Consider the following 20,470-nt stretch of genomic DNA (forward strand, 5'->3'; position numbering starts at 1 on the left):
GGTGGATTCTGAATATTAAGGAATATTCAAACTCACGGATACATAGGCCTCAATATATATTCACGTGTTCAACCTTCTGAGACCTAAAACGGTAAAAGATCTGACTACTTTCATGTACAAAACATTAAAAAGCATACACACACACGGTTCAGCCTTGACTTACACCTCAGGGTCTTCACCCTCAGCTGCAGGGTCCTTAAACTGGATTTCATCATCATCTTCAGTTTCAAAGGTATCTGTGTCACTAAGTTCCACTAAAAATACAATAAGAGCATACGCTTAAAAATATAAAATCAAGGTGTTACTAGATTAATTGCCTATTTAAAGAAACAATACTGGATTACTACTAAAACACTGAAGTGTACAACAGACTGCTTGTAATCAAACTTCGATTCAATAGTTTCATTCCAAGAAAAATCTTCCCAACTGCAAACACATCACAGAGAACAAACTCACAATGAAACTGCTAAAAGAAGTTCACTGCCAAGTAAGTATTGATCTGATTCCCAATTATCTTACTATTTCTTAAACGACCTAATTGTCATCAGAATCTTCACTCTTACTTAAAACCACATAACTTGATAATAAAATGCACTCTAATAGAGTAAGTAAAATTGCTATCATGTTCAAAATATGCGTTTAGTGCACTTCCTCTTTTTGGTTACTAGAAGTATTTTCATCTTTCCAAGCTTACTAGAGGAATACTTTTGTCTTTAAAAAATAAAAGGGATATCTTTTAAAAGCACTCTCCACAAAACGCCACAACAGTACTCTGTATACGAAGAAAAACTGAATACTCCTCCACAGAAATCAATACCAGTACCATAACTGTTGTCATCGAGTAGCTGAAACCAGCTATATAATCTCTTAAGCATTGTTAAGAGGCATTCCTTTAACAACTCGTATGTATAAGTCTAGAGCCCGTAAATTTTTCATTCCCCACCAAAAGAATATACTGCAGGAAGATAATCCATTACTAAGTTCTTAATATACTGATATTTAACACATACTTAAAGAGGATTGAAGCATATTTGTAAAAATACATAGAGAGAGAGAATCCTGAAACAACTGCTTCACCTAAACACTAACTAGCAAATGCTATGAGAAGACAGGGAAATGTAAAATCTTTGATAATAACTACCATATTCTGGAAGCTCTCCATAAGCCTTCAGACTTCTAGCTTCATCTGCACTGTACTTTAAGATTACATCTGCTCTGTTATCCTTGGAGAGGAACAAGGAAGGATCAAAATTGGTTATGCAAAGAATCATCAGCTGTCTCATAAATTACTTTCAGATAAACACACTTATGTGAAACCTCACCATTCTCTCACCTTTCTTCTATCATCCGCACACACACGCGCACACACACACACACACACACACAAGTCCTCGTGATGAAGTCTGCATGCATGACCAAATAAAATATAGACTAGGAAAATGATGTATATAACGCACTGAATCAAAAGTACGAAAAGGAAACACGGCGGCGGGGCGGGGTGGGGGGGGGAGTGCTGTGGCACTACTGTCCTTGTTCACTCTCTAACACTGTAGTTCTAAGTGAAGGTGGTATTGTTACCCAAGAGAAACCTTTCTATCACCCACAGTTCTTAGAGTATCTTACTGATTCGCATTGTTTGTGGTGATTTAAAAAGATACCTATATTCTCCTAAAACCTGACAGGCTTGGAGTGAAGTCCTTGTGTGTTTATAAAGCTCTTCTGTGTGCTTCTGATGCAAATATGCCTGTGAAGTACTGCCCTAACAAAGTTCACTTTTCTCCATTTTAAAGACGCCCAGTCACTGACAGAGCAAACAATTCTGAATGCTTACAATTAACCTAGAAAAGGCCTAAAGAAAGGCAACTGAAAATATCACAGTCATAAAACTGCAGTGTAGTAGAAAGCAACACTTCTCAAACTATAATGTGCACAAAAAAACATGTAGGTATTGTGTTAAAACTCTCAGTGCAACTCAGTAGGGAAGAGATTAGCTAATAACGTACTAAGATACTTCCACAGAGTGGGGGTGCTGCTATTATCTTTACAATATGATTTCAGTAACAAGGGTTTGCAATTATCCACAGCAGATTAAAAATCAGAAGAGCTGTTTGTGGCTATCACTTTAAAGTCAGTACCTTAATCCCTTATAGGATTAATATAATTGTGGTTACACTGCCCGTGAAACAAAACAATTTTTCCATTCCTTTCCGGGGTTATATGTAGTTCAACTAAAATAAATGGACATGAAAATGATGCACATTTACAGAGTCTATATTTTTACTCAGCACATATGAAAAATGGCAAGGTTATAAATGGATGATCCAGATCACAAAATCATACAAAGGAAAAAAATTCAGTAAAGTTTCAGGATATAAAATCAATATGCAAAAGTCAGTTATAGTAGTAATGTGTCCATACTACGCAAAGTAATGTACAGATTCCATGCAATTCCTATAGAAATTCAAGTAGCAGTTATTTTCAGAGACAAAGCCATATGGAACCGCACACAATCCTAACCACCAAAGCAACCTGGAGGAAGAATAAAGCTGGAGGACACACACTTCCTGCTTTCCAAACACAACTGTCCCAACAATATGTCTCCGGCATTTCACCAGTAATATGGACTCTTGGGACAAAACTCATCACTCAGAAATAAAATTTTTCAAAGACAATCAATTAAAACCCATGAAGGGAACCAAGATCTCAGTGCAGAAAAGACATCCTCTCCAATAAACAGTACTGGGAAAACAATACTTAACATATAGTGGACGCCTTTCTTACACCACAAACTGCCTAAAATTACCCTGAAGTAGATCAGAGATTTAAACACAGGCCTGAAACCCTCAAACTACTGGCAAGAGAACGCAGTGCAAAACTACCAAGTGCCGCTCTTGCTCTTTGCTTTTTGTATAGGACACCAAAGCCATAAGCAACACAAGCAAAACCTACTCAGTGGAACTACATCACACTAAATCACTTTTGCACAGAAAAGCAAATTGTCAACAACAACTACAAAAAGACAGTGTACTAGATCGGTAAAAATATTTGCAAATGTTATGACCAATGAGGGCATAACATCCAATGCAGATAAATCCTGCCATCTGGAGCAACTAGGATGAAACCGGAGGGTAGTGTGCTAAGAGAAACAAGTCACACAGAGAAGGCAAACACTGTAGGACCTCACTTATATGTGGAATCAAGACTGAAGACACACTAATCAAAGTTCAGGGATGCTCCTAACCTCTCAGCTTCGAGTCACCTGGATTTTCTGCACGAGCCTAAAATGAAGAGCTATCAGTCGCCTGGCTTAGTATCAAAGGTATACCACTGCAAGCACAGGGCCTGAACGCAGAGGATGAGAGGCCTGCTGGTTTTTAATGAAACCTCAAACACGGGCTGTCTGTGATGTTATAAAGAAGCATCCAGTGGCCACAGGCAAGGAAAAGATTCATGCCTTACACAATCTGTTTCAGAAATCACTCAACAAACAATGGCAAGAAAAAAGCCCTGGGAGAAGAAATCGGATCTCCCGTCTCACCATGTTATATTTGCACTTTTGAGATTTCAACAAAAACAGAAACAAGAACGAACATGGGACGTACGAAGAAAAAGGAAAATGTGTTCGCTCACATACCAGAAAATACGTAGGCAATACAAAGCATGACTGAGAAAGCCTACAAGCTGGACTTAACAGAGACATTACCTCGGGTAGCATGTGTAAGAAGAAGACAAGAAACAGTGTGCATAATGTGGTTTTAATTGTGAAGAATATTGCACTAGAGAATCAAGACAAACTTATTCTTTAAAAGAAAACTAGTGGAGATAAAAAAGTCGCTTTAATCACTAATAGAACGATCACACCAAAAAAATCAACAGGGAAACAGAAGACTGAAATTTACAAATCAGCACATCGTAATTATTTATAGGAAACATGACTTGATAATAGAATAGAGAGAGAAACATGACCTGATAATAGAATTATTGCACTTAAAATTTAACTGGGCACATGTGATGGGTTTGACTTCTGTCTCACAAGTCTTAGTACAAACACTGAGGTCATAGCGGGCAACTAACAAGTAGCTTTTTAAGCATTCATCTCAGATTTATAACATACACTCTAAATCACCTAGTCTATGTCTTACCCTTCTCCTACAAGCCAAACCCCCCCCCCCTTGGAGATTAGAGGTTTTGCCTGACTTAATTGCATCATCTTACAGCAGTGATTTCTCAAACTGCGATTTGAGACCTTGAAATTTAAAAACTGCAACTGAGAACCCAACATAAATTACTAAATTTTTTTTTAGTGAGTAATAATGCTAATGAAAATCACTCTCATATGCTACTGTTCTATTTCAGCAAAGGGTAGTTTACAAAAGTATTTAAAAAGAAAAATGGGCGGAGTCCTCTGGCGGTCCAATGACAAGGACTCAGGGCTTCCTCAGATGTATTCTGGGTTCAATCTCTGACTGGGGATCTAAGATCCCACGAGCTTCAGCGCCATCAAAAATTAAAGGAAAAGACAAGTGAAAGGAAAATGAATAATCTAGCTCTGTGAAATATATATCATAAAATATGAAGATACCTTCTCATTTTACTGCAGATACTGAAAACGTCAGCCTGCACCAGAATCACTGAAAACCTAGCACAGAGGCCTGACTACACCTGGACTTTAAAGAAGGACAGAAGGATGAGCTCTAGTATTTATCCAAAATTATAAGAGAATATTTATTACTTATTATATTTAAAATAAAGAAAGAAACAACCAGTCTTCCCACAAAACACATGTACCGTCAGCCAGCCAGAATCCTATCATCTTAAACACTGTGGATCATAACAAATTTGGATGCCAGAAGGATGAGACTCATAACTGGCTAGAACAGGTCAAATGCATTTTATTGCATCATCTAGATACTGATATTAATGATTCTTAAATTCAAGATTATAAACTTACACGTAATTCTTACCTGATAGTCTCGAAGACCAACCAATATAATATCTGAAGAATTTATCCAAACCTATAAAAGAAAACTCATGGTATATTGTATGTAAAATGCAAACAATAGTGTTCAATGTAAAGCAATACTTAATACAAAAAATATAATTCATTCGGTCTGTGAGAAATATCTACTAATGAATTATGGCAAAACTACAGATGAGTGTGTGTGTGTATGTGTGTGTGGTCTGTGTGTGTGTTGTGTGTGCATGTGCATGTATGTGTGTATTATCTGTGTGTGTGCTCATGCCTAAGAGCATCTGAATGTACAAGAGAATAGTTCTTTGTCACGTGAATTACTTTTATTCACAAATCACTCTGGACATTTTCAGTTCTTTTCAACAAATGAAAATAATTCATCTACACAAATATAGTCATCTAGTTACCAGTTGACGTCAATTCAGGTTCCCAAACCACTAACTGGAAGAGAATGACTCAAGAGAACAAAACTGATTTTTAATCCAAAAAAGTAGGGTTGAAGGAACTTTTAAACAATATGGTCAATCAACGTGCCAAAATTACTAAATAAGATGCTCTACCATGTTCCAATTTCAAATGTTCCTAACAACACATACAGCTGTTCCCACAAAGCAAAGTCTTACCCAGGACCAAACGTTAGGTTTAGTTAACAATTAGACTTCTGTTGTCTGAAAAATAATCTTCAGGTGTTTTATTTTTCTTGCTTTCTTTCTTTCTTTCTTTCTTTCTTTCTTTCACGGCTTACCATTTCCATTTGGTTCATACACGGACTCTGTCTGTTTCCGCAAGAGCAAACATTTCTGGCATAAGTCCAGTCTAGGTGTCACAAATCATTCTTTCTAAATCTAAGTCCTAGTATTAAAGTTATCAAGCATTTTCTAATTTTATGCGTTTATATTGCCATATAAATCACTATTCTTGAAGTCTTCAAGAATTCACCAAATTCAGTCACTTGGAAGCACAGATAAATGTTTTAAAGGTAAGCTTTGGACTAAAGGAAAATATACCTCCACACTGACCTTTTTTCTCAAGCTTCCTCGGATATGACATATCCTTGTCACACCGTCAAAGCACACTGCTTCCAACCGTGCATTTCCCAACATTTTGGTTACCTGGGCATACTCTTAGGAAGGGGCAAAAAAGAAAAAAGAAAAACAAAACCGTAACATACTGTCCAGTTTTCCTAAAAATGCAACACTTGTGATTAAGTTGGTAACTTCACTGTGAGTGCTAACTTTAGACCAAACCATAATTTAAAACAGAACAAAAGGTTCAAGTATGACAACAAATGAGAGCTGTCTCAGGGGACATATATTAATGTTATCCACAAAAATGGGAGAATTCTTAGTCTCTCAAGCAATGTCTACGGTCTCATTCAGCTAAACTGATGCACTTATCCTCTTGTTTTCTGAGCAAGTAAAAGTTGACAAAAGTGAAGCAGTTAATCCAAAATCACAAACGTTATTTCCACGAAAAGCTATCGCTACTGGGTATATTTAAGTCATCCACTAATTTGAGAAAATCAGTTCAGTCTTTGTCTTCACGACTGCATGCTCTACCTCTGCACACCAAAGTGGCTCACTTCAGACTGCGCCCTACATGCTGGCTTAGCAACCTCTCACGCTGCATATTTGCAAAATCTTGCCTCTCCTTTCCCTCATTAACTCTACTGATAATCAACAGCAGGCTGATCACTAACGAACATTTGCTTGAGGACACACTGATGCTTATTCTAAGTCCTTAATAGAGTATTTCAAGATAAAGCGTCAAATGCTTAAAGACAATTCTATCTAAGCATAGTCAAGAGGCCACCAGATTCTACTGTCAGTTGAAGACACTGACATAAGCATTAGCCAGCACGGGATGACGTCTTCTTGACTTTAAATGACAAACGCAGGCATCAGAATAGAGAAAGAAACAGGCAGTTAATATAAAGCAGGTACATTACTAAAGGTTTACTAAGGACAAACATCAAAGTGACAGCCACTGCAGCCACAATATTAAAGGCGACTGCTCCTGGACCTTTCAGGTAGGATATAAATAAAGTCCCTGATGATTATACCGTGGAAGCGAGAAATAGATTTAAGGAACTAGATCTGATAGACAGAGTGCCAGATGAACTACAGACAGAGGTTCGTGACATTGTACAGGAGACAGGGAGCAAGACCATCCCCAAGAAAATGAAATGCAAAAAATGCAAGATGGCTCTCGAGGAGGCCTTACAAACAGCCGTGAAAGAAGGGAAGTGAAAAGCAAAGGAGTAAAGGAAAGACATACTCATTTGAATGCAGAGTTCCAAAGAATGGCAAGGAGAGATAAGAAAGCCTTCCTTGGCGACCAGTGCAAGTAAAGAGAGGAAAATAAAAGAATGGAAAAGATTTCTTCAGGACAATTGGAGATACCAAGGGAACGTGTCATGCAAAGATGGGCTCCAGAAAAGGCAGAAATGGTATGGACTTAACAGAAGCAGAAGATATTAAGAAGAGGTGGCAAGAATACACAGAAGTGCACAAAAATGATCTGCCCGACCCAGATAATCACCAAGGAGTGATCACTCACCTGGAGCCAGACATCTTGGAACGTGAAATCAAGCGGGCCTTAGAAGTATCACTACAGACAAAGCTAGTGGAGGTGATGGATTTCCAGCTGAGCTATTTCAAATCCTCAAAGATGATGCTGTGAAAGTGCTGCAGTCAATGTGCCAGCAAATTTGGAATACTCAGCAGGGGCAAGGGGACAGGAAACCTCAGTTTTCTTTCCAATCCCAAAGAAAGGCAACGCCAAAACCTCTCAAAGTACCGCACTGCTGTACTCATCTCATACGCTGGCAAAGTAATGCTCAAAATTCTCCAAGCCAGGCTTCAACAATACATGAACTGTGAACTTCCAGATGTTCAAAGCTGGTTTTCTAAAGGCGGAGGAACGGAGATCAAATTGCCAACATCCACTGGATCATGGAAAAAGCAAGGGAGTTCCAGAAAAACATCTATTTCTGCTTTACTGACTATGCCAGAGCCTTTGACTGTGCGGATCACAATAAACTGTGCACAATTCAAAAACGTTGGGAATACCAGCCCACCTGACCTGCCTCTTGAGAAATCTGTACGCAAGTCAGGAAGCAACAGTTAGTGGTGGATGTGGAACAACAGACTGGTTCCAAGTAGGAAAAGGAGCATATCTAGGCTGCACATTGTCAACCTGCCTATTTAACTTCTATGCAGAGTACATCACGAGAAATGCTGGGCTGGATGAAGCACAAGATGGAATCAAGACTGCCGGCAAAAAAATTCAATAATCTCAGATACGCAGATGACAGCACCCTTGAGGAAAGATTCTCTTTATGAGAGTGAAAGAAGAGAGGGAAAAAGTTGGCTTAAAGCTAAACATTCTGAAAACAAAGATCATGGCTTGCGGTGCCGTCACTTCATGGCAAATACATAGGGAAGAGTGGAAACAGTGGCTGACTTTAGTTTCGGGGCCTTGAAAGCCACTGCAGATGGTGACCGTAAGCATGACATAAAAAGACGCTTGGATGGAAAGTTATAACCAAACTATACAGCATATTGAAAAGCAGAGACATTCCTTTGCCAACAAAGGTGCATCTAGGCAAAGGCTATGGTTTTTCCAGCAGTCATGTATGGATGTGTGAGACAGGACAGTAAAGAAAGCTGAGTGCTGAAGAACTGATGCTCTTGAACTGTGGTGTTGGAGGAGACTCTTGAGAGTCCCTTGGACTGCAAGGAGATCCAACCAGTCCATACTAAAGGAGATCGGTCCTGGGTGTTCATTGGAAGGACTGATCTTGAAGCTGAAACTCCAATACTTTGGCCACCTGATGTGACGAGTTGACTCTTTTGAAAAGACCCTGATGCTGGCAAAGATTGAGGACAGGAGGAGAAGGGAACAAGAGAGGATGAGCTGGTTGGATGGCATCACTGACTCAAGGGACATGAGTCTGGCTAAACTCCAGGAGTTGCTGATGGACAGGGAGGCCTGGCTTGCTGCAGTCCACGGCGTTGCAAAGAGTTGGAAATGACTGAGCAACTGAACTGAACTGAACTGCTCCTTGGAAGAAAAGCGATGACAACTCTAGACAGCATGTTAAAAGGCAGAGATATTACTTTGATGACAACGCTCTGTACCGTCAAAGCTCTAGTTCTTCCAGTAGTCATGTATGGGTGTGAGAGTTGGGACCATGAAGAGGGCTGAACGCCAAAGAGTTGAAGTGTATCAACTGTAGCGCTGGAGAAGACTCTTCAGAGTCCCTTGGGCAGCAAGGAAATCAAATCAGTCAATCCTAAAGGAGATCAACCCTGAATATTCACTGCAAGGACTGCTGCTGAAGCTCCAATACTTTGGCCACCTGATGCAAAGAGTCGACTGCAAGGAGAAGACCCTGATGTGGGAGGGAAAGCAGGAGGGGAAGAGAACAGGACAACAGAAGATGAGATGGTTGGATGGTATGACAGGATTCAAGGGATATGAGTCTGAGCGAATGCAAGGGTATGGTAAGGACAGGGAACCCAGGTGTACTGCCGTTCACGGGGTCCCGCAAGGGTCACAGACATGGCTTAGTGACTGAGAAACAACTCCCCCAAAGAGATTCTTGTCTCATCTGTCATTATCCTGAAAGGTAAATGGGATTCCAACTATGGACAGTCCCTTGCATCACAGGCCATGAACCCAGCTTAGTACTCAGGGCTGCTACACAGGAGAAAAGAGCAAAGAAAAGATAATGATAATTTAAAGACTGGCCCTGAAACACACTTCTAACGTAAGGAAAAAATATGAAGGTCAAAGACCAGATTATCTTTAGAAACACATCATGTTTCAAATGATCAATAAAAATATTTGTGTTTGTTCCTGAGCGTGTGTGTGTGTGTGTGTGTGTGTGTGTGTTTAGTGACTTGCACTATGCAGGAATAACTACATGGCTTTGTTATGAAGTGCTGGAAATGACTGAAACAAATGGACAAATGTTTATGGTGGTTATATATACACCAGCTCAACAACAGAGAATAGAATTTTCAATTGAGAGAAAGGTATGCACAAGAACTGAACAATATGCTAACTTCCATTCATTTCAACATCCACATATGGCTCCTGGCTATTCCTGAACAGGGGTTTGCCCAGTGGCTCAGCCATGAAGAATCCACCTGCAAACGCAAGAGACAAAGGAGACAACGCACTAGACTTCCGGGCCAGGATGAGCCTGTGGAGAAGCAAATGGCAACATACTCCAGTATTCTTGCCTGGAGAATCCTGTGGACACAGGGGCCAGGTGGGCTACAGTCCCCGAGATCTCAAAAGAGTCAGATGTGACTAAGCGCAAGCATTGGGGCTAGAACTGAGTACCTACCAAGTGACAGTATAATGCTAAGGTTAAATTTCCTGTGACCATGCTACTGGAGTTACATAGGAGAAAGGCTTCGCTCTTAGGAGATGGAATATTTAGGGCTAAAGTCCATAACTGTATGTAACGAGACCCGCCTAGAAGAAAGTTTAATATGTTAGGAGGACTTTGACAAAGGAGGCAAGAATATACAGTGGAAAAAAGACAACCTCTTTTAACAAGTGGTGCTGGGAAAACTGGTCAACCACTCGTAAAAGAATGAAACGAGAACACCTTCTAACACCATACACAAAACTAAACTCCAATGCAGTAAGGATCTAAATGTAAGACCAGAAACTATAAAACTCCCAGAGGAGAACATAGGCAAAACACGCTCCGACATAAATCACAGCAGGATCCTCTATGACCCACCTCCCAGAATATTGGAAATAAAAGCAAAAAGAAACAAACGGGACCTAATGAAACTTAAAAGCTTTTGCACAACAAAGAAACTATCAGCAAGGTGAAAAGACAGCCCTCAGATTGGGAGAAAATAATAGCAAACGAAGCAACAGACAAAGGATTAATCTCAGAAATATACAAGCAACTCCTGCAGCTCAATTCCAGAAAAATAAATGACCCAATCAACAAATGGGCCAAAGAACTAAACAGACATTTCTCCAAAGAAGACATACAGATAGCTAACAAACACATGAGAAGATGCTCAACATCACTCATTATCAGAGAAATGCAAATCAAAACCACAACGAGGTACCATTACACACCAGTCAGGATGGCTGCTATCCAAAAGTCTACAAGCAATAAATGCTGGAGAGGGTGTGGAGAAAAGGGAACCCTCTTACACTGCTGGTGGGAATGCAAACTAGTACAGCCGCTATGGAGAACAGTGTGGAGATGTCTTTAAAAACTGGAAATAGAACTGCCATATGACCCAGCAATCCCACTTCTGGACATACACACGGAGGGAACCAGATCTCAAAGAGACACATGCACCCCAGTGTTCATCGCAGCGCTGTTTATAATAGCCAGGACATGGAAGCAACCCAGATGTCCATCAGCAGAGGAATGGATAAGGAAGCTGTGGTACATATACACCATGGAATATTACTCAGCCATTAAAAAGAATTCATTTGAATCAGTTCTAATGAGATGGATGAAACTGGAGCCCATTATACAGAGTGAAGAAAGCCAGAAAGATAAAGACCAATACAGTATACTAATGCATATATATGGAATTTAGAAAGCTGGTCTAACCATAACCCTACATGCAACACAGAAAGAGAGACACAGATGTACAGAACAGGCTTTTGGACTCTGTGCGAGAAGGCGAGGGTGGGATGTTTTGAGAGAACAGCATCGAAACATGTATACTATCAAGGGTCAAACAGATCACCAGCCCAGGTTGGATGCATGAGACAAGTGCTCGGGGCTGGTGCACTGGGAAGACCCAGAGGGATCGGGTGGAGAGAGAGAGGTGGGAGGGGGGGTTGGGGTGGGGGAATACATGTATATCCATGGCTGATTCATGCCAATGTATGGCAAACACCACTACAATACTGTAAAGTAATTAGCCTCCAACTAATAAAAATAAATGAAAAAAACAAACAAACAAACAAACAAACAAAATGGTAGGAGGAAAATGTGCATGTTCCAAAAGAAAGAATAGAAGAAAGCACTGAAAATTAGTGAGTCTAAGTTATAAACAAAATATGGGAGTTGCACTCATATTTCATCTCCTCTGTGGGCTTAGCTAAATATGAAAGGGGAAAAAGTAAGTGCTTCAGTCAGTTATTTTACTCTTATTTTAGTCTGCACTTACTCAAGTAAGAGATAGTCAACTATTCTGTTACTTTATTAAATATGATCATGCACTAGTGACATTGGAGTACTGAGGGGCTGAGGTCTTGGCATGGATTTCTCATAGTCTACTGAAAAATGAGTGCAAAAGTAGGCGATTTTCAATGTTGGCAGCCAGGCTTACTCTGCTCCAAACACTACAATTCACTGTCATTTATACCATGGTTATCCACAGAGTAAAAACAGGACACCTTGTTTACAGAAATGCCACATTGTAAACCTGCATGAGAAAAGAAATAGTGTACAATAAATTAATACAGAAATTATGGAGAAATATAGGGCACTGTAAATGGGGAAAAGATGGAGATACGAGGGGCTTCCGTCGTGGCTCAGGGGTAGGGAATCCACCTGCCAATACAGCAGACACTGGTCTGACCCCTGGTCCAGGATGAACTCACATGCCTCCCAAAGACTGAGCCCCGGTGCCACAGCTATTGCGCCTGTGCTCTACAGCCTACAAGCTGCAACTACTGAGCCCATGCACTGCAACTACTGAAGCCTGGTCTCCCAAGAGCCTCTGCTCCACAAGTGGAGAGGGCACCCCGATGGGAAGCTCGTGCATTGCAGCTGCAGAGCAGCCCCTGCTGTCCTCATCGAAAGAAAAGCCCATGCGCAGTAAAGAAGGCCCAGCACAGCATAAAAAAAAACAAAAAGAAAAACACATAAGCAGATAAAAATCGTTTAGATGAAGAAAAAACAAGGGAGTTATGAGACAACTCCTCAGCATTATGACTAAGACATGTTTCAGATCAAACTGTGAAATTCACATTACTAGAAAAGGTATAAGTAAAGAATTCTTACCTTGTCCATCTTCTTTAAAGACTAGGTCTCTATTTTTATATTCAATCTCCTTCTTACCCTTACGCTTGTTTCTGCCTCCTTTACCTAAGTGATTAAAAAGTGAATAAAAATTGAAATCTAATCATCTGTATAATAGTTTACAAACTCAACTGTAAAACAAACAAACGTAAGCTTTGAAACTTTACAAAAACACAGCGGAACAAACAGGTTATCATTTAAATACCAGGAAAATATTAACAGACCTCAAAAGAGATTTACAATTTAACCTAACTTGCTTACCGATTAGCCGCTTACCAATTGCCAATGATGTTCTTCTAAATCACTTAACAGCTAATATCAACCACATAACACATTACCAGAGATAACCATTAGCATTTTTATTATCCATGCTTTCCACTTAAACCTGGATTCTATACATTCTCTTCCACAATTTACTTTCCAATTAATAAACCCAGACTACTCCATATATCTGTAAAGGAATGGAAACTGAAAAATCATATGTAGAAACGTCTTCAGTTTGGCATGAGCGTTAGCAGCTGGTTTAAAAGTCCCACAGAAGGAAGACGGGAGCCACCCAAGGCTGGACTGAAGATAACATTAACAAAAATGTATTGAACATCTATTAAGCACCAAGCTGTACTAAGTCAGCATTCATAAAGTCAGTCCTATTCTCTTCAGGATACACAACCCAATGTGGGCATCTGAAACTTCATTCCTAAAAACAGAGGAGGAAACAAGGACTGTTTCTCTTGTTACAAATGCACACTTATTTGTAAGCTAAAAGTGAATTAAATAGATTAGAAAAAAACAAGTAGAAGTGGTTTGTAATTTACCTAACACATTATGAAAAAGAGGTTTCTAGAGTTTGCCTGGATAGTTAGCAGGAAAACATTTGCTTGCTAGAGAAAGGCTGTGCCAGTTGGTTTGGGGAATGTAGAGAGCACTGAACTCAAAGGTGAAAAATTTGACCCAATGTGGCAAACCTTAAGGAAGCCTTGAGAGCTAACATGAAGTGTCAGGAATGAATAATGAAGAGAGGTTTGCTTCTCGTGTAATGTGAAATGTGGTGCTACTCTGAAGGAGATATTCTCACTCCTAGCAGTTCCAGTTTGCCAGGAGGCATTACAAGAATATTAAACATGACACAAGAACAACTCAGGTCTCTAAAAAGGAGAATTCAAGGACTGACTGTCCCAGGGCTCTGCTTCAGTAAGTTTAGAAGTACCGTTTTGGAAGTTACAAGCAGAAGTACTGTCAAATCTGGTTATTTGTGAACTGTCTGACTCAGAATAAAGACAAATAGAAATACACAGTGCCAGCATCTATTTTACTGGATAAGAAGGCTGAACACGTTGGGATATGTGTGCGTTCTAAAGAAGGTTAAGGTTTGTGACAGGCAGAAGAAAGTAAACTGGCAGACATGAACCTAAACGTGCAACAGCGTTTTGCCTCCGTGTTTGCAAAGCAGTCTTTTCACCAGTAGTCAACCGCGCACAAAGTAAACTACTGACAAGTATTTACTAGACCCAAAGAGAGAATCAGTGTGTCACAAACAACAGCTAAGGGAGAGTCTTCGGAAGGGATGAAGGCCTCAGGGACGAAGCCTCAGCTGCCCGAAAGTAGCCTTCTGCCAGTTTACTACCGGCCTGCAGTTAAACTGGCATGAATCCAAAACTAATCGTATTTTCAGCTCCGTGTAAAACTGACAAAAGCGGAGAGGAAATTATCCCGCTATGTCTACAGAGCGGGAGGAAGCAGGAGCCGCTTCCTAGCTCCTCTGTGGACTGTGGAGTCCGCTCAAAGACCTCAGCCAACCACACGACGGAGAAACTACCACTGACCGCGGCAGAGCAGACCCTGGTGCCGGGAAGCCGAGTCATTACCTTTATTCTTGGGCATAGCTGCAACGGCAGGCTCACTGTTTCCAAGCAGCTTCTGGTGCCGCTGCCGCTGGCAGGTAATCCTCCGAGGTTTCCAAGGAGCTAACCTACACACTCCGACTTGAGAACTCGCGCGAGAAATCGGAGCGCAGCCACGCCTAGCGGCAGCAAAATGGCGACCCAGCCAGTGTCACGTGGTTAACGTCACTTTCCCCGCCTCTGACGCTATGGGCCTATCCTCCAAGCACATTCTCTTCCGCCCTACGGAGCACGTGTAGTCCAAACCCACTGACTTCCTGGCACTCAACAATGTGAGGGACGCTGTGACAGATTGCAGTAGACAGGTATAGATTTTTGGAGAACACTGCGCTGAGCGAGATGTGTCAATATAGTGGAGACCGCATGCATTTCCCCAAATAGAAACCGCTTGAGCTGACTCAAACTACTGAGTAGACTTTTGCTATTTTGTAATAAGTGCTCTTGACCATTTGCTCTCTGATCGTTTCTTTGTTTGAATTGTATGTGTTGTCTTCCTTCTTGGAGAAACAAATTCCACCAGGAGGCTTCTGTTAGAAATATGGTACATAGTACAGTGGTGGAAGAATTAAAGAGAAAGGGTATAGATGTCTCTCAAAAGATTGAGCCCAGGATCATTACAGACCCCTCTCTTAGGTCCACCAAGATTGGTGTATCCAGATGTCGTATCCAGTGTCAGATGGGTAGAATAAAGTTTAAAGTTAGTGTAAACAAACAAAAAAATGGATAAAGAATAAAATTTAGAAATATCAAAAACTCTCTCTTCAGAAATAAAATGTTCAGGATTGTTTTTCATAGTGATGGAAGTGATGGATAGTTTCACCTATTTTAAGTATGAGGAAACATTCGGGACTACGTGTTACTTCACTTGAACTAATTTATGCAAGACGCCCTACCTTTTGACGTGAGAAACCACTATTGTCCATGTGCTTTAACCACTAAAGAAAAGTCACTCTTGATCGACTTAAGGAAAGACGTCAAAATCTACTGCAGTTGTCCATCAGCAGTGCATGCTTGAGAAACTCCAGATGGGAAAAACAAGATGAAGCATTTCTGTGCTTGGGTCTATGGGTCCCTAGATGGTTAAGATGAATATGGGAATGGAAACTTTAGTGATTCCACATGCTTGCCTAGAGAAACGCTACAATCTCTTGCTTTCAATCCCTGTTTGTTTGGCGTGTTTTTTTCTTTTTTTCTTTGTGATTATCAGGAATGTTTTCGCAAGTTATGTGTTTCACTACATATAGTTTCTGCCTTAAAGAAGGTTTTATATGTACTGGCTCTGCCCCTGCGTCTGCCTCTTAGCCTCCTCTCAAAACTGTGTGAAAGACCATTTCCAGCCTGTGGTCTTCAAGTTTCCTGAACTTATGATTTTCTATTTATACTATTAATTATTTATTGATATTTGATCAACAATACTATGATTTCCCTCACTTTTGCTTTTTGTTTTGCCTCAAGGTCAAAACGGTGTATGGAAAGTTGGTTTCCTTCAATCATGCCCTATAATCAATGAGCCCACATAGCAAGGATTGACAATTGATACTTTTTAGCAGAATTGAGGGCTTCCCTGGTAGCTCAACCAGTAAAGAATCCACTGCAATGGCAGGACACCCCAGTTTGTTTCCCAAGGTTGAAAGATCCTCTGGAGGAGGCATAGGCTACCCACTCCAGTATTCTTGTGCTTCCTTCATGGCTCAGATGGGAAACGATCTGACTGCAATGCGGCCAACCTGTCTTCCGCCCCTGGGTTGGGCAGATCCCTCGAAGAGGGCGGAGCAACCCACTCCAGTATTCTGGCCTGGAGACTACCTGTGGACACAGGAGCTTGACGGACAAGTGTCTATGATGTCACAAAGAATCAGACACAACTGCAAAACTAAGCATACTAGAAACCAAAATTTATTTTTGTAAGAAAAGTGCTTGAAAAGCTTGATATATGGAGGTCTGACTAAGAAAGTGTATTTGACCCTGAAAAAAATTCAAAAAGCAATGAACTTTTACTCCTCTCTTGTCTATAGAACCCTAGGACAACTGGAGTGTCTGTTCCCCTTTCAGAGGCAAGTTGTTCTGGTAGAATATGTTAAAAGATTAAACAAACAACATATTCCTAGTGACATGCTGCTTTCACCAATGAAGCAATGTGGAATTCAAGATCAGTACCAAAGCAAGAGCAAAACTGCTGTCAGCTGCAGTTGTAAGACATGACCTCCAAAGAGAACTACATACGTGCATATAAATGACTGACTGAATTATCTTCCAGTACACTATAAAACTACACAGACAGTATTATAAAGGATTTTGCTTTTCCAGTCAATAGTACAGGAGTGTCTTTGAGTTACTGATAGCTTTAATAACCAAAAGCAGTGACCACTTTTCAGACGTTCCATCCAAAGTCATTTGAACAAAGCTGTCAACTTGTCCCCCCTAAAAGCCACATGTTGATAGTAGTGGTGGTAATTAGTCACTAAGTCAAGTCCACCTCATTTTTACCTCCATGGACCATACACCACCAGGCTCCTCTGTCCCTTGGATTTCCCACACAAGAATAACGAAGTGGGTTGCCATTCCCTTCTCCAGAGGATCTATCTTCCCCACCCAAGGTTTTCCTAACCCTGGGTCACCTACATTGGCAGGTGGATTCTTTATCTTGTCTTTCATGTATGCTAGATCAAACTTCTGTCAAGACTGGGCTTGTTCAGGACTTCCTTAGTGATCCAGTATCTTAGAGTCGCTTCTCCATGCAGGGGATGTGGGTTATATTGCTGGTCTGGGAAAATTCCACCTGCTGAAGAGTAACTAGGCTCATGGGTCACAACTAAGGAGTCCATGCCCCCCAACAAATGAGCTCATGTGCTGGAAATAGAGCCAGTGCTCTGCAACAAGAGAAGCCACCACATGTAGAAGGCTGTGCCTCACTTGCCACAGCTAGAGAAAGCCCTTGGGCAGCAATGAAGACTAGGCACTGCAAAGAAAAAATGAATACAACTTAAAAAAATAATACTGATACAAAAACTGAAACCTTAGAGAAAGACTGAGCCTGTGGAAAATAGAAGTGTAGTTATATATACATAGTAACAAGCAAATATTCTTTAATGTTGAAAAGACATAAAATAGGTATTCTTCCACACATGATGAAATAATACTCATTAGTATGAATTTATCAGAAAATAAAAATGGGCAATAGTTCCACCAGGAGAAGAGGTCAGGACATCCCAAGAATCAGTGTTCTAATTTGTGTTTTGAATATCTAAACCTAGGAATCATCATGTCACTCATGTAATTCATATATATACACACACATATAAAATAATTCATATATACATCCCCTTTAGCCCCTAAGCTCTCTGTTCTGCAGCTATGAGCATATTCTCTTTATATTTCCTTTGAAGCCACCTGGACTTTCTTTTTTTATTTTCTAAAAGATGATATACGTTTTCCTTGTTATAATTTCTGAGGAAACTTCTCCTTCTACACAGACACTAAGAAAATTTTAACATATTTTCCGTTAATAGAATTCATGCTTCCTCTGCCCTAACCATGTTTACCATTCATGTGTACTGCATTTGTTTCAGCAGGCTCTTTAGCACTATCATCTTGAAGCTCTTTTTGCCTTTCTTTAATTTGGTTTTATTATAAAGCTCACAAATTTGAAGAGCACATTAACACCTCTTCTCTAACGTGCCCTGCTAGAGTTTGGTGAGCTCTTGGTGAGTTTCAGGGTTTCACTTGCAAAGCCCTGCATTACTCTTGGGGCTGTAGAATCTTCTGAAACTGAAGGAGAGACTACAAGTATTCCAGACTACTTTGATTATGACATATTTATCTAAAGAATTAAACAGTTTTTGCCTTCCCCCCAAAAAACCTTGCCCCTAACTCCTAATGTTCTTACTGATTTTATTGTGGGAATCTGGTAGAACTGACATTTCTCAGTGCTCCCTAATTTCATCAGTAAGCTTTTCTGAGATGAGAACACGTTAGAATTAGTTTTTAAATTAGTCCTAGCAACAGCAATCAGAGAAAAAAGAAGTAAAAGGAATACAGATTGGGGAGGGAACAAAAAAGAAAAAAAAAAGAAAAACACACCTCTAACTGTTAGCAGATGTCATGACCCTCCAAAGAGAACACTAAGGATGCCTGCAGAAAATTACTTGAGCTAATCAAGGAATAGAACAGTTGCAGGATACAAGGTTAATACTCAGGAATCCCTTGCATTCCTATACATTAACAATGAAAAATGAGAACGAGAACTTAAAGAAAGAATCCCATTCAGTATCCAATGAAGAGAATAAAATATTTAGGAATATATTTCCCTAAAAAGAAACCAAGGATCTGGTAGAGAAAACTCAAAACCCATGTTGAAAGAAATCAAACATGGCACAAATAGATGAAGAAATGTACCATGTTCTTGGATCGGAAAAATCAATACAGTGACAATCAGTATACAACCCAACGTGATCTGTTGGTACATTCAGTCACCATTGGTACTCTTAGATTCAACCGTGGAATCCCTATCCAACCACCAATGGTGTGTTTCACTGACCCAGAACAAATAATTTCACAATGTGTGTGGAAACACAAAAGACCTCCAATGAGCAAAGCAATCTTCAGAAACAATGGAAATGGAGGACCTGGCCTTCCTGACTTCAGAACTATATTACAAAGCTACAGTCATCCAGACAGCAAGGTACTGGCCCAAAGACAGAAATTCAGACCAATGGAACAAAATAGGAAGTCCAGAGGTGAAGCCACACACCCACAGCCACCTTATCTTTGACAGAGGAGACAAAAATATACAACAGAGAAAAGACAGCCTCTTGGACAAGCGGTGCTGAGAAAATGGGTCAATCACATGCAAAGAATGAGACATTCATTCCCTTCTAAACCCACAGACAAAAACAAATGCAAGATGCATTAAAGACCGAAGCGGAAGACCAGAAATTATAAAACTCTTAGAGGACAACATAGGCAGAACACTTTCCGACAGAAATGACAGCAAGATCCTCTATGACCCACCTCCCAGAATAATGGAAATTAAAACAAACAAAAGGAACCTACTTAAACTTCTAAGCTTCTGCACAGTGAAGGACACTAAAACAAAGGTGGAAAGACAGCTTTCAGAATGGGAGAAAATTGCAGCACATCAAACAACTGCCCAAGACATGATCTCCCACATATACAAGCAGCTCCTGCAGCTCAATACCAGAAAAACAAAGAATCAATCAGAAAGTGGGCAAAAGAACTAACCAAACATTTCTCTAGAGAAGATATAGAGATGATGAATGAGCACACCAAAGATGCACAACATCAGTTATCAGAGAGAGGTAAGTCAAAACCACAATGAGGTGTCATCTTACGCTGGTCACAATGACCATCACACAAACGCCTCAAGCAAGAAATGCTGGACAAGTGAAAAGGTAACCTTACACTTTTAGTAGAGATGCAAACTGGTAGCGCCACAATAAACCGTTATGAGATCTTAAAAACCTGGAAACAGAACTGCCGTTTGACCCAGCAATCCCACTGCTTGCACACACCCCAGGGAAAGCAGAACTGAAAGAGACACATGTACCT

At 40.3% G+C, this 20,470-nt stretch overlaps 1 protein-coding gene across 1 annotated transcript; it reads right to left on the bottom strand.

Moving 5' to 3' along the window:
• Positions 1 to 159: 159 nt before the first annotated feature.
• Positions 160 to 14,882, bottom strand: LOC133053600 (eukaryotic translation initiation factor 1A, Y-chromosomal-like). The gene is made up of 6 exons (XM_061138153.1): positions 14,867 to 14,882; positions 12,984 to 13,067; positions 5,992 to 6,095; positions 4,965 to 5,015; positions 1,142 to 1,223; positions 160 to 254 (listed from the first exon to the last, which is right to left on the bottom strand). The coding sequence occupies exons 1-6, from the start codon at positions 14,880 to 14,882 to the stop codon at positions 160 to 162; spliced, it is 432 nt and encodes a 143-aa protein (XP_060994136.1).
• Positions 14,883 to 20,470: the final 5,588 nt, after the last annotated feature.

The sequence above is a fragment of the Dama dama genome, chromosome Y (assembly GCF_033118175.1).
Source record: "Dama dama isolate Ldn47 chromosome Y, ASM3311817v1, whole genome shotgun sequence".
Lineage (NCBI taxonomy): Eukaryota > Metazoa > Chordata > Mammalia > Artiodactyla > Cervidae > Dama > Dama dama.